At 33.3% G+C, this 14,024-nt stretch overlaps 1 protein-coding gene across 1 annotated transcript; it reads left to right on the plus strand.

The window, feature by feature from the left end:
* The first annotated feature begins 488 nt into the window (after positions 1–488).
* Positions 489–2,621, plus strand: LOC104105895 (uncharacterized protein At1g28695-like). Its single transcript, XM_009614324.4, has 3 exons — positions 489–809; positions 898–1,275; positions 1,843–2,621. The coding sequence occupies exons 1-3, from the start codon at positions 633–635 to the stop codon at positions 2,341–2,343; spliced, it is 1,056 nt and encodes a 351-aa protein (XP_009612619.1). The 5' UTR covers positions 489–632; the 3' UTR covers positions 2,344–2,621.
* Positions 2,622–14,024: the final 11,403 nt, after the last annotated feature.

Below are 14,024 nucleotides of genomic sequence, written 5' to 3' on the forward strand. Positions count from 1 at the left end.
CTTAGCACTATATTTGAATATTTATACATATTTTAGGTTTCTGCCTACATCGTGATTTAAATGTTTAGTAATGGAAGCAAATCATCTCTACCACTTGGCGGTGCCCTTTGACACAAACATATTTATATAAATAATTAATTAGAAAAAGCTTTCAATCCCCACATAGAATATTTTGTATAATCGTTTTCCTACTAGAAGAAAGTCAAGTTCGTTTATCATTTGACAGAACATTCTATATTCTTTTATAACATTTTTAAAATGCAATAATTCTATCACACGGTATATACTTTTCTCACGCTTTTTAAATATCTTGAACTTTATTTAGAAACAAATAACATATATTTCAATAAATAAATTATTTAGTACACCCAAATTGAAAATTCTTTACAAAAAATTGTCAAAGAATGGAATTTCGTAGGTTATTAGGATACCCGACTAGTTTAAGTAGTTGAACAAATCAAATAGAAGTACAAAACCAATGGTAAGCAAGTAGAATTTTAGTTGGAGTTTAGAACAGTCACACAACTAGTCATCCCCTTTTAACACTTCAACAATTTTATGAAATATTTCCTCTTCCTCTAACAACACTCTCTATTTCGTTAAGATCGACCCTCAAAACTATAGCGCAGATTATGGATTTGAAGAATACGAATTTCAAAAATCTCATCAATGAATACTATAACTATATTGTGTATACACTTCTAGCTTTAGTTTTATTATCTATTCTCCTCTTAAGCTCTTCTGGTAATTACAGCAGTAATTTTGCTTTATTTCCTATGCGAAGCTCCGTTTGTCAACCTTCAAAAACAGTAAGTAATCATCTTTATTCTTTAATTATTTTTTAGTTGATTCTGATTTTCAATTTCTAATTAATTTTGTTTTGTATACGTATTCCAGTTTAACATGAAAATATATGGAGATAAGCTAGAAGAAGCATTAGCGGGAGCTGCAACGAAGGACAAGACGGTAATTATTGCAATTGTAAATAAAGCATACGTGGAGGGAGATAAGCCGATGCTAGATATTTTCTTAGATGGTTTTTGGCTAGGAAAAGGCACTGCGAAATTAATCAAACACCTTTTGATCGTTGCGATGGATCAAACGTCGTACAGAAGGTGCAAGTTTCTTGGACTCCATTGCTATAAGCTCCAAACGGACGGTGTTGATTTCATCGGAGAGAAATTGTATATGTCTGAAGATTTTATAAAGATGATGTGGCGAAGAACCCGGTTCTTAGGCGACGTTCTAAAACGTGGTTATAACTTCATCTTCACGGTACGTATGCCTCACTATATATACATCGGAAATTGGACGGCTTTTTGGTTGAAAACTACACCTAACAACATTCATTTTTCTTTGCATTTAAGTTATTATAAATAACACTTTTGTCTCATAACTACACATCATAAAAAGTAAGATTAGTACGTGAAAAATTAAGTACAATAAACTTCTTTTTTTCCAAAGTTGGAGTATTTGTTATAGTTCTAATAAAAAAATAAGGTTAATATGGTCAATTTTATTGTTAATCAGTGCTAAAAGGTGAATTTCTTCATATGTGTGAAAATAGCCAAAAATCAATTAAAGTGGACCGGAGGGAGTATAAGTTACATTAGTTCTTTCATATTGTTGGTGTATTAATGTTAGCGCTTGTCTTATGTGTTCTCGGTGAGAGAAAGCTTTCACTTGATTGTCATGACTAAACTAACATAGTTTTTCCCAATTTAATTAGCTTTCACTTAATTATATTAACACAATCCTATGTTGTGTAAATAAAGTTATTGTTCATTGAAACTATATTTGCAAAACTCAATTAGCTGACTATATTTCTTTCGTGGTGAACAGGACACTGATGTGTTATGGCTAAGAAATCCATTCCCAAAGTTGAGCCACAACAAAACCATAGACTTGCAGATCAGTACAGACAATTTCAACGGCAACCAATGGTCCGAAGCCAATCTCATTAACACAGGCTTTTACATGATCAGATCAAACAACAAAACCATTTCATTGTTTGATGCGTGGTACGCGAAGAAAGACAATTCTACTGGATTAAAAGAACAAGACGTTCTGCAAAACCTAATGCGCGGAGGAGAATTTCGAAACTTAGGCCTTAAAGTGAGGTTCTTAGACACTGTTTATTTCAGCGGGTTTTGTCAAAACAGTAAGGATGTTAGGGCCGTTGTGACTGTTCACTCCAACTGTTGCAGAAGAATTAGTGCTAAAATGGCTGATTTGATAGCAGTGATTCATGATTGGAAGAGGTTTATGAGTGCCACTACAAATGACACTTTGACGTTTCAATGGACGCCTCATGATCACTGTCGCAACTCGTGGCAAAATTGAAGATTATATGATACTTTTATGTTGACAAGTTTAATTGTTATGGTTTTAAATTGTATTCAAATATGTTCTTGTGATTTTGTAGCAAGGCAGTGTATAATTTGTATGTGCATAATTAGATGAAGTATTTTCACATACTTTAAGTACTGCAATAGCATATATAGTGTCACTTTTCTTTGTTCACATCTCGACTCTAGTCCCCTGAAATTCTGCTTCGTGATTATGTAAGAAAAAATAGTAACAATAAACAGCAACTTTAATTCCTCTGCGTCATGATTTCATCCTAATTCTTCCTTTTTTTTTTCGCTGGCACAAAAGTACAGTTTTACAGTGCATAGCTTAATTTTAACGGTGTTTATACACCCAGTAAATAATATTATATACTTATTAAGTTATTATTGTATATTGTATACACAAAAATCAGATTTCGTTTCTTACAAATTCAACTCATGAAAAACTGCATTAAATAGCTCAAACTTTCACCAAATAGCTTTCCAACCACAACTTCCAAATAACACCCCCAACCCAATCATGAATTTGCCAAAAACTTTAACAAATCACAAAACTTATTTATGAGTTTTCTAGCTTTTAAAAACTCCAACAAATAAGTTTTAAATTTCTACTTTAATTCATCCAATAATATTTAAATATGTGGTGATAAATATCACTCTCAAATTAGTACCCTGTTAATAAGTGGAAAAAAATTCAAATTTATACAAATAGGCTAAATTAGGGTAAGAAATAAGATTATAGGCAAATTAATTGGGAAAGCAACTCACCTACTATACTTACCCGTAATTGTTCTCTTTAACAAAAGCACATCTCATGCATATCTATTTTATTATCAACCAGCCACTCAAAAGAAGAAATTTCCGAAAGTACTTCTTGGCTAATGAATTGCAAAACTGCAAGCAACATCAAATATATTTACACTCTCAACCGGCTAATGAATTTCATATCGTCGGAAGAGTTACAACTTTACAAGGACCGATAAATTTCACGAATGATACCTAATCAGGGCCGGCTCTAACCTAATGAGGGGTAAGGCATGTGACTTGAGGCCCCCAAATTTAGGGGGCCCCATTTAAAAAAAAAAAGGTTAATAGGTATTTAAAAAATAATATTTAGTACTTTTTAATACAAAATTAGAGTTTTTACTATAAAAGGAAATAGAGCTCTTTAGATATGTAAATAAAGTAATAATTTGACATATTTAAAAATGGATAGATGAATAGTTTTCGCAACGTTTCAGTTTTACTCCTTCATTAGATAATGTATACAAAAATTCACTCTCTCTTTCTTAATATGTCCAGGTCAATCTTTCTTTTCTCCACTCTCTTTATATTTCAGAAACCCCTATATATTTTTTATCTTTCTCTTTAATATTCTTACTCACCTTCTTTTTCCAATATTTCATTACTCACTTTCTTTCTACAAGATTTCATTAGCTCCACTGTTCAACAATACTTTTAAGCTTCCAATAATTCTATACTTCTATTGCTTTATAAGATATTACTCGCTCCGTTCCAGTTTATGTGAAATTATTTCCTTTTTGGTCCGTTCTAAAAAGAATGACCCATTTCTAAATTTGGAAATAATTTATCTCAAACTTACACTTCTACCCTTAATGAGAAGCTTTTATAACCACACAAATACTCTGAGCCCTTTTTTGACTTGTTTAGGACCACAAATTCTAAATGTCTTCAATTTTTCTTAAACTCCGTGCCCAGTCAAACAGGTTCACATACATTAAAACGGAGGGAGTATCTAATATCAACAATATCTCAAGAAAAATTAAATGAGCTGGCTATATTATCAATTGAATAAAGATAATTAGAGAAAATCGATTATAAAAAAGATTATTAACAACTTTGTATTTCAAAAAATTAGAAGAATATATTTCAAATAAAATGTATGTTATAACTATCTTTTAAAAATTTAGGCCCCATATTAAACTTTGGTCTTAGGCCCCGCATATCCTTGAGCCGCCCCTGTACCTAATTAAGGACTTAGATAAGTTGTTCATTTTTTCCGCTTTTTGTTCAAATGTCATGGGTCAATTGGTAATGTAGTTTTTTACGAACTTGTTTTTAGTTTTATGACCCTATCTTTTCTTTTTTACACATGAGATATTTATTTTTACACGTAAAAAATCTGTCTTTTATACATTAAATATTTAAAAATATTATTTTCTTAAATTATAAAGAAGCATGATATACAAATAGCACATTATTTTTTATATGAGCACTTATACAAAAGCTGGTGGTTGTGGTTGGTGCAGATAACGCTTAAGCCTTAAAGTCAGAGGTGCCTGATGAAAAAAGAGAATCCTTGGATGAAGTTGTTGAGTTCCTGTTGGTAATAAATACCCCATAAAAAATAATATTCAGGGTAATAATAATAGAATAATAATATAATATCGAGATACGGTAATCAACATGAATAACAAGAACAAAAAGATTTTTACGTGAAAATCTTTCTAAATAAGGAAAAATACCATGAGTCCGAGAGGAACAAAGTAATCTATTACAATAAGGAATTTTATACTCCGTAGTTTCGAGTAAAATATTCCAGGAATAACTACACACTCAAAAGAAATAACCCTCTTTTGAAATTTTCACCTCACTATAATATCGCTTACACTTTTTATTTTTTCCCATAAACTACACTGTCTATAAATACCTCACATTGCGATCTAACTCTCAGATATATTTCTCTCTAACATGGTGTATTGAATGAAGAAAGAAGCGTATCTAGTTATAGCCAAAGTTGTTGGCCAAGCTAATCAATCAGAATTGGTTTCTGCTTGCTTTTCCACCACCAAAACCGTTTTATCCAAAAGAGATTTGGTACCTATAACAATTTTTTATATAGGAGTATGGACCTCATCAACATCCCCCCTCCCCCCCACACACATATTCTCCTAAAGGAGGTAACATCTCACTTCTAGTTTGAACGCATACTAACAAAGTTCTTAGTATAACTTGAACTTGTCTCTTGTTACCTTGATCAGCATATCTGCAGGATTCTCATTTGTGAAAATTTTTCGGACTTGTAGAGATTCACTCTTTACCATTTCTCGAATCCAGTGATAACTAGCGTTGATGCATTTGGTTCTTGTATGATACATGAAGTTCTTGCTCAAGTCTATTGCACTTTGACTGTCACAATAAACGGCATACTCCTTCTGATGCAAGCCAAGCTCTTGAAGGAACTGTTTCAGCCATAGCATCTCCTTGACAGTTTCAACAGCGGCAATGTACTCTGCTTCAGTTGTAGAGAGTACGACACACTTCTAAAACCTCGATTGCCATAATATAGCTCCCCTTGAAAAAGTAAACAAATATTCAGTAATGAATTTTCTATTATCAAGGTCACTTGCCATATCAACATTTGTATAACCCTTCATGATTGGATGAGATCCTCCAAAACACAAGTAGTCTTCTGAGGTACCTCTTAGGTACCTGAGTATCCACTTGACTGCTTTTAGGTATTCTTTTTTGGCATTTCCAAGAGATTTGCTGACAACACCGACTGCGTGAGCAATATCTGGTCAAATTTATACTATATATTGCATATATTAAACTTTCGACAGCTGAAGAATAAGGAACTCTGGCCAGGATCTCTTTCTCCTCCTTTGTTGTAAGACACATCTTCTTGCTTAATTTTAGATGACTAGAAAGAGGTGTACTGATTGGCTTAGTACTATTCATATTGAAGCATTCCAATACATGTTTAATGTATTTCTTTTGAGATATCCACAACTTTCAGCTTTTTCTATCTCGAACAATCTTCATTCTCAGAATTTTTGTGTTGAGCCCAAGTCCTTCATATCAAGTGACTTGGACAAATCTCCCTTCAACTTTATAATCACCTCCTTCTCTTATCCTACAACGAACATATTATCCACATACAACAACAAAATAATAAAGTTGTCAGAAAATTTTTTAAAGTACACACATGAATTCAAATAGGTCTTTATGTAAGTTTGATTTTTCATGAATGGATCAAACTTCTTGTATCACTACATTGCCGCCTGCTTCAATCCATGAAGACTTTAATTCAATATGCATACCATGCGTTTCCTTTTAGCTACTTCAAATCCTTGTTTGCATCTCCATATGGATCTCCTATTACAATTCTCCATGAAAAATATAATATTTACGTCACTACTAGAAAATGGCTATTTTTCAACTGTCAAAACGGTCGGAATACAGTAAAAAAATGTTGGTTTCCGACTACATTCAGACTGAAATAATATGGTCGCAAAATAGCTGGTCTGAAATAGTTTGCGACTGATTCCATCTATAATTTGCGACTACGGCTGTCGGAAAGTCAAAATATAAAAATGACTAATTAAAGACTAAAAGCTAGTAGTGAGACTTCTATTTTACCGCCCTATCTGCAAGTGCTTGGTAAGCCAACAACTTAGTGAACCGGGCGAACAAAGTGTTCAGATCATTGTGAAATGCCTTAATCAAATGCCTAGTGGCATGATCAGTTGTCAACTGTGTGACTAACGCGGTCGCAAATAATATAATTAAAATTTTATTTTTATATAATCTTTCCAACTACTTCGGTCGCAAATATTGTAAATAATTATAATTTAATTTAATTTTTTCCACTAGAGTGGTCGCAAATATTATAATGTATTTTTATTTATTTTAGTTTTCCCATTACTGTCGTAGCAAATTTAATCCATTATTATTTATTATTTAAATTTCCAACTACTGCAATCGCAAATCAATTTTAATATTATTTATTTATTTACTTTTCCCGCTACAACAGTCGTAAATTTATTTTAATATTATTTATTTATTTATTTACTTTTTCCACTACAGCGGTCGCAAATGTTCTTGAATCTGGGAAATTTTTGAGCATTTGGCAACTACTGTGGTCGGAAAACTGGAAAGTATTTGCCAAATTTCAGTTGTTTTAAAGCCACATCACCTCCCAATTAAAAAATATAGCAACCAACGAATCGATCCACCATTCCAGCCAATCAAGCCACCATTCCAACCAATTAATCCACCATTTCAACTAATCAAACCCATAAAATGTAAACTAAAGAAAATATAAACTAACTAAAACATCCAAACACAAGTTACAACATTTGTTGGTTTCCCAAGTAAACATAAATTTATGTGGCCGTCAAGTAATAAAGTGACTCGAAAGTCAGATGCCGAGCCCACAAAGATTTAGATTAATTGTTACTTAAGCTAACTAAAATTAATTAACTGTCCAAGATAATTAAAAATATTATTTTTCTACTAAACTACTTTTGCAAATATTGAACAAGTAATTAGCTAATTTATCAAGGATGCAAATGTGTGTTTTTGGATTTTACTTAGAGGAGATGAAGATTCCAGGGTTGTGGTCGATTTATCAATCCTATTAAGTTCAATAACCACACTTGTTAATCAAGATTATCAGTGGTTGCTAATTGATCAGATTGTTTATATTAATAGTATGTTCCCACAATACTACTCGCATATCCACAATATATCAATTATATATTCCTATGGTATTGAGTCTATATTGAACGAATATAATACAATATTCAACTAAGCAAAACTGTTAGGTTTATTCCTATCCTAACCGTGAAATTGTTCCCCGAGCCACGAGTTCAGAAATAAACTTTCTTTAATTCTACTATAATCTAAACCGGGCTTTTTCAAGCAATAGCATAGATAGTAGGGTAAGTTGGTAGCTACAATAATTCATAAGTTAAAACTAGAATTAAAGAAACAACCACAAGATGATAATTTGAATTAACTAAGATGTAATTAATAAACGTTAATAATCATGTCAACCACAACCCTAGAAACGAGATTGCTTAGCCACTCATATTCGTAGTAATAATTTTTCAAGTATTTTGCATAAACAAATTACAAAGAAAAAATGAAGGAATGAAGAACTCGATGATTTTCTCCTCTAATAGTTGTTCCACGTGATGTTCTTGCCTCCAAATAATGTCCCCAAAGTCTTCTCTCATTCCAAAGTAGCGACTCTCCCTCAAAAGCACATTTTTTGATTTATTTATAGCGACTAGGGTTTGTATGGGGCGAATTGGGCTTCTCCTAATTCGGGTTGGAGAAGCTGATTTTTTCTGCTCCGATCCGGATTTGGCGAAGTGAATCTCGCTTCGCTGTCCGGGACTTTTCTGGTTTCTTCTGCTCTGGTCCCGATCTGGCGAAGTGAACCCCGCTTCGCTATTCGGGACCTGGGCACCAAACTTATACTTCCTCCAAGTTCTTCCGTTTGTACTTTACTTTGCATGAAAACTTTCTAAATCACTTTCAATTGACTCCTACATATATAAATACCATTATTAAGCTCGAGTCACAAATATCCATACCACAGTTAACAAGATCGAGGAATAATGCAAGGAATATTACATGCAAAAACATGAATTTTTAGCCAATCATCACCATTCAATCAAGTCTAGACATTTACCAAGTCTAAACATCCAACTACAACAAACAATAATGTCTTAAACATCACAACAAATTAAAGCTCATCATCCTCGTCATCCTCGACATTCTGAGGACCAAATTGAGGTATGCTCATAAGTTTCTCCATTAAACTTTGGAACTTGTCAAAATTTGCCATACTCGCCCATTCGTCTCCATTATTTCTCTCTTACAACAATAATAATGTTCAAGATTGTTTTGTCTGTCTCTTCTATATTTATGCCAATTGTTCAAGATTGTAACTTTTTCCTTGTTAAGATAAATTTTAAAGTATAATTTAGGAGATGTGAACTTAGTTTTGCTGAAAGAGATATGTTCCTTTCATTATAAATTATGCAGATAAGGATAGTGTGTGGAGTTGATCATGATGATTTGAAGATTCTGTTTCATGTATCAACGACAATTAGAGAAGTGGTAAGCTTTAATTGTTATTGAAATATTGTTAAATATAGATTGAGGAAGTATTAATTAATCTAAGGCTACCATGTAAGTGTGTATTAAACAGATCCATACATCTACAAGCACTCTTTGAATCTACAAACACTACAAGAGTAAGTGAAAGTAAGTGTGTATCAGACTCATTCAACTAGTGTCCAACTCCCTGTAAAATAATGAAGTTGGCAGTTAGGAATCTTATAGGTTTAACCTTTACAAAGTTGTGTGTGTGTTTAGGAAAAGGTTTACGTGTTATACTACTACGAAGAGGAGTCCAAATAATCGGGGCAGGCACTAACTTTAAGACCTCAGAAGTAAAGCTTGTTTTTGTTCTTTGTCTCCCTTGTTGTTTGCTTATTTTCTTCTGTAAGGTGGCCCGATTAAATGACTACGACTCAATTAAATGATACGAGGCTAACAAACATTATTCCTATAAATCAGAACATTATTCATATAAACCAGATGGATCTGTATGATTTATTTTCTTTTTAAATCTTAATATTTTTCTCTTTGAGGCAAAAAAATAAGTAAACGAATAATTTAAGGTAACTACTAAAGAGGAAAAGAACGAAAAATATCGAGGAGGGAAAAACAGTTGGTGAATTGAATTGAGAATTTTTGGTTATTTTTGTTCTTGGATCAAATCAAATTGCTAAAAATTAAAGTTTTTACTCTCTAACTGGTATAGTTTTGTGTTTTTCTGACAGATATTTATCCCATGAAAGCCAAACCGAATTATATCGAATACATCAAACCTTCAGCAAAATAGCTATTAATGAAATAAAATTACATAATATTTTTTACTTATTTAACTAATAAATACCATTGAAAGTGAAATTATTGTTAAAAAATTCGAATCATTACTAGATGACTAAACCCACAAAATTTTTAGGTTATAAGAATGAGAGAAACTAACCGAGAAGAGGGGATTTCATAGATCTGTGTACTGATGCCCGTCGTCGTCAACTACCGTTTGTCGCCGTTATTAACCACAGTTTTCCATTGTCAGTCGATAGGTGAGTGGAATAGAAAGTAGAGAGGACAAATATAGATAGAGAGAGAGAGAGTTGCGAAAAAAAATTGGGGAAATAAGGATCTGTTCTCTAATTTTTAATTAGGGTTTCCGACTACTACTGTAGCAAAGTATTATATATATATATATATATATATATATATATATATATATATATATATCTGACTCACGCAGTCAATTTATTTGGTCAACATATTTTTTTGACTTTTCACTTCGCGAATGAATCGGTCACAAATGTGAAGGCGGGAAATTCCCGTATTATTTTCTCACTGTTTTAGTCGGAATAGCAGTCAATATTATTTTAGGAAAATAAGTAATAAAATTATAATTATTTTTTGACTACTGCATGTCACGCCCCGACCTCGGGGAGCGCGACCAGCGCTCCAACCGAGATAACCCGGTTGAGCAAGCCTACTTGATGCCATCTATCCAATGTTACCCATGAACAATATAAAATCAATATGAAGAGATATACATGAGGAGAGTGTAATGTTCCCCATTCTTTTCCCATTACTCAAAAGAAATTCATTTACGATTTTTAAAATATTATAAGTTTATAGATAATGAAAAATATGTTTGCCAAATACCAACACTTATAGTTCAATTCTCAACATCAAACACCATCCCCAACCTGTCTGCGAAGTCTCTAAGTAGAATAGAAGAGTAGTATGGAAGTGTCGGCAACAAGTCCCCGGCTATACCTCAAAACACAAAGTATAACATCAAGTGACATCAGGCCCGGAATAAAGTAGGGTTCACCAAAACCTACTGAATAGGCAGTAACTGCTAATGAGGACCAAAGCTGCCCGTTGTTGAACCACCTGCATCCATTGAAGATGCAGTGCCCCCGGCAAAATGGACGTTAGTACATATGGAATAGAACTAGTATGTAAAGCTAAATGTACTCTTTCAAAATAGAATGCCAATATAAGAAAGGAAAAACCATGGAAACAACAAGCAACGATCAATAATATCCAAATGCCAAGTTAAAACATACTACCTCCGTTCCAGTTTATGTGAACCTATTTCCTTTTTGGTCCGTTCCAAAAAGAATGACCCTTTTCTAAATTTGGAAATAATTTTGCTTAAACTTACAATTCTACCCTTAATGAGAAGTTTTTATAACCACACAAATACTCTGAGCCCCTTTTTGAATTGTTTAGGACCACAAATTCCAAAAGTCTTTATTTTTTCTTAAACTCAGTGCGCAGTCAAACATGTTCACATAAATTAGAACGGAGGGAGTAACAATTTTCAAAATATGAAGATAATATCATTTTTGGTTGGGAGATCTTTAGTAACGATATAGATATACCACCGTGTATTTTGTATGGAGTCCGATCACGGCCCGATCGGCTAGGCCATCTCACCCGAAGACATCAACTACAAGCATAATTACTATTACAAACTTCAATCATTATCTTAATCATAATCTCAAGCATAATCACCACCATGTGTGCGGCATGACGTCCGATCATGATCCGACCGACTAGGCCATCTCACCACAATCCCATGTGGATCGACACCACCCTTTTCTAGAAATCATCTCATCCCAAATAGGAGGAATAATATCATCATATCAATCTCATCCCAATTAAGGGGAATAATTTCATCATATCAATACGGGGATTTACCCCTCAATCACTCTTACATTGGCACGTGTAGTTTCGGGGTTAGGTTGTTAGCTACCCTTCATCGGTGACTAACGATACTCCCAAAAATATTTTTGATTTGCATACAAAGGAAACAACAATACAAATGCATTTACCTCATAACTTTTCATACCGTATATAGCCTCATTGGCACTTTCAACTACTTACAACATCATTATTTCATTGGCTCTCTTGGCCATACATATGATTCTTCATTCATGGCACAATGGCCATATTCATATTCCACACCTTCATTTCTTTCCTTTCATGGATCATCATCATAAATATCAACAAATAGAATATTCTGAAAATCACAACTTTAAGTTCATTAGTAATGAAAACTTTAAACACAATGGATTTCTTTTCAAGAAATGGAGTAAAATGATTGGCAACCGAAGTACAAGTTAAAATCATAAACGAGTAACACACCATTTATTCTTGAAATACTTTTTTCCAAAAGGGCAATACACAATTTCAACTCATGATTATGTAGGGCTCAGAATATATTGGAAATACCTACCAAGCATACCATTAGTTAGAGCAACCACGTTTGGACATGACTTGAGTACATAAGCTTTTGGACAATTCTATTTTCGGAGTCAATTTGGAACAGTTAAATCAAGGCTTATTTCATAATAAGTCACACATCATTTTATTTCATTGGCACTATTGTCCACAAGTATAACTTTCATTCTTTGCACAGTGGCCACACTTTATATCCCCAAATCTCTCCTTTTATTTTCAAGCATCTTTATAGATTATCAACAACAAAACATCTCTAATCACGACTTTTATTACACGCATGAGTAATTAAGAGTCTTAAGCACATCCAGATTTCTCACACAATTTTGGCATAATATCCTTCATTCGAAACAGGACTTGAAGTCATAACATCTTAACACACATCCCATACTTGAACACATTCTCGTATGATATCATAATATGACAAGATCATTCGGAACAAATTTTGAACATATACCTTTCGACACAAAGCTTATTCGGAATAGTCAATTTATAATGAATAATTCGGGACTTACAAGAACATCATTGGATTCAATTCTAGGAGAGAAGTTTAGCCAACATACCTTGCTTGAGCTTCTCTTAGATTACCACAACGTCTAAACACTTCTAGCAGTTCCAATCAACTAGAGATATAACAAAATTGAACCATAATTATGGAGAGATTCATGGTTTCAGCTCACTTAGGCATTTTATCAAGCACTAGGTGTGCAAATTACACTACAAGGTTTCTATGGTGGAATCCTTTCATCTCACAATAAATCATTCAACCAATTTAGTTCGATAACCTCCCTACTAGCCTTATGGGTACATTCATGCACAAAGAGTACCTCCCACACCTAAGAATCATACTTCTCATGACCTACTTTTAGTCCAAATCCCGAAATTTAGAGCTAGGGAGTAGAACCTTACCTCTTAGATGAAGATTATGTGATTGGCTTCCTTGATTCTTGAAGATTAGGGCAAGAATGGATGATTAGCATGCTAGGTCTTCTCCTTCTCTCTCTCTAAAATAGCTCTATCCTCTCTCTAAAAAAAAATCAGATTTTACCTTGTAAAATGACCCCTTAAGGCCTTATATCAAAATAGGGTCGGATAAGAAATTTTCCAAAAATGACCCCTGAAATGAATTATGTGGTGCAATTATGTGGAAGCAGAATCGTTATGTGGGCAGCAGAATCGATTATATGGGCAGTAGAATCATTTTGTGGCCATTATACGATAGCAGAATAATTATGCGATCATTATGCGATAGCAGAATCATTATGCGGCCAGCAGAATTGCCAAAAAATGATTTTCAACTTATGGGTAGCCTCCGGTCCATTCCGCGATAGCATAATTATTATTCGGCAGCAAAATCATTATATGGCCAGCAAAAGTAGTTTTCAAAATTTGAGTTACTTCTGGTTTATTATGTGGTCATTTTGTGGTCAGCATAACATATCCGCTATAGTATAATGGACCACAAAATCATCATTTTCTGCAATTTCTTCTACCAACTCTACTATATATTGTACAACCCAAAACATTTGTACCACGACCCGTTTTCTAAAATCTTCAAACACATTAGCC

The sequence above is a fragment of the Nicotiana tomentosiformis genome, chromosome 3, assembly GCF_000390325.3.
Source record: "Nicotiana tomentosiformis chromosome 3, ASM39032v3, whole genome shotgun sequence".
Classification (NCBI taxonomy): domain Eukaryota; kingdom Viridiplantae; phylum Streptophyta; class Magnoliopsida; order Solanales; family Solanaceae; genus Nicotiana; species Nicotiana tomentosiformis.

Excerpts from the sequence above, each read along its gene's own strand:
- LOC104105895 (XM_009614324.4), top strand. The coding sequence starts at position 633 with ATGGATTTGAAGAATACGAATTTCAAAAATCTCATCAATGAATACTAT. Across the intron at positions 810-897 it reads TTTGTCAACCTTCAAAAACA|TTTAACATGAAAATATATGG; the intron begins GTAAGTAATCAT and ends TACGTATTCCAG. Across the intron at positions 1,276-1,842 it reads GTTATAACTTCATCTTCACG|GACACTGATGTGTTATGGCT; the intron begins GTACGTATGCCT and ends CGTGGTGAACAG.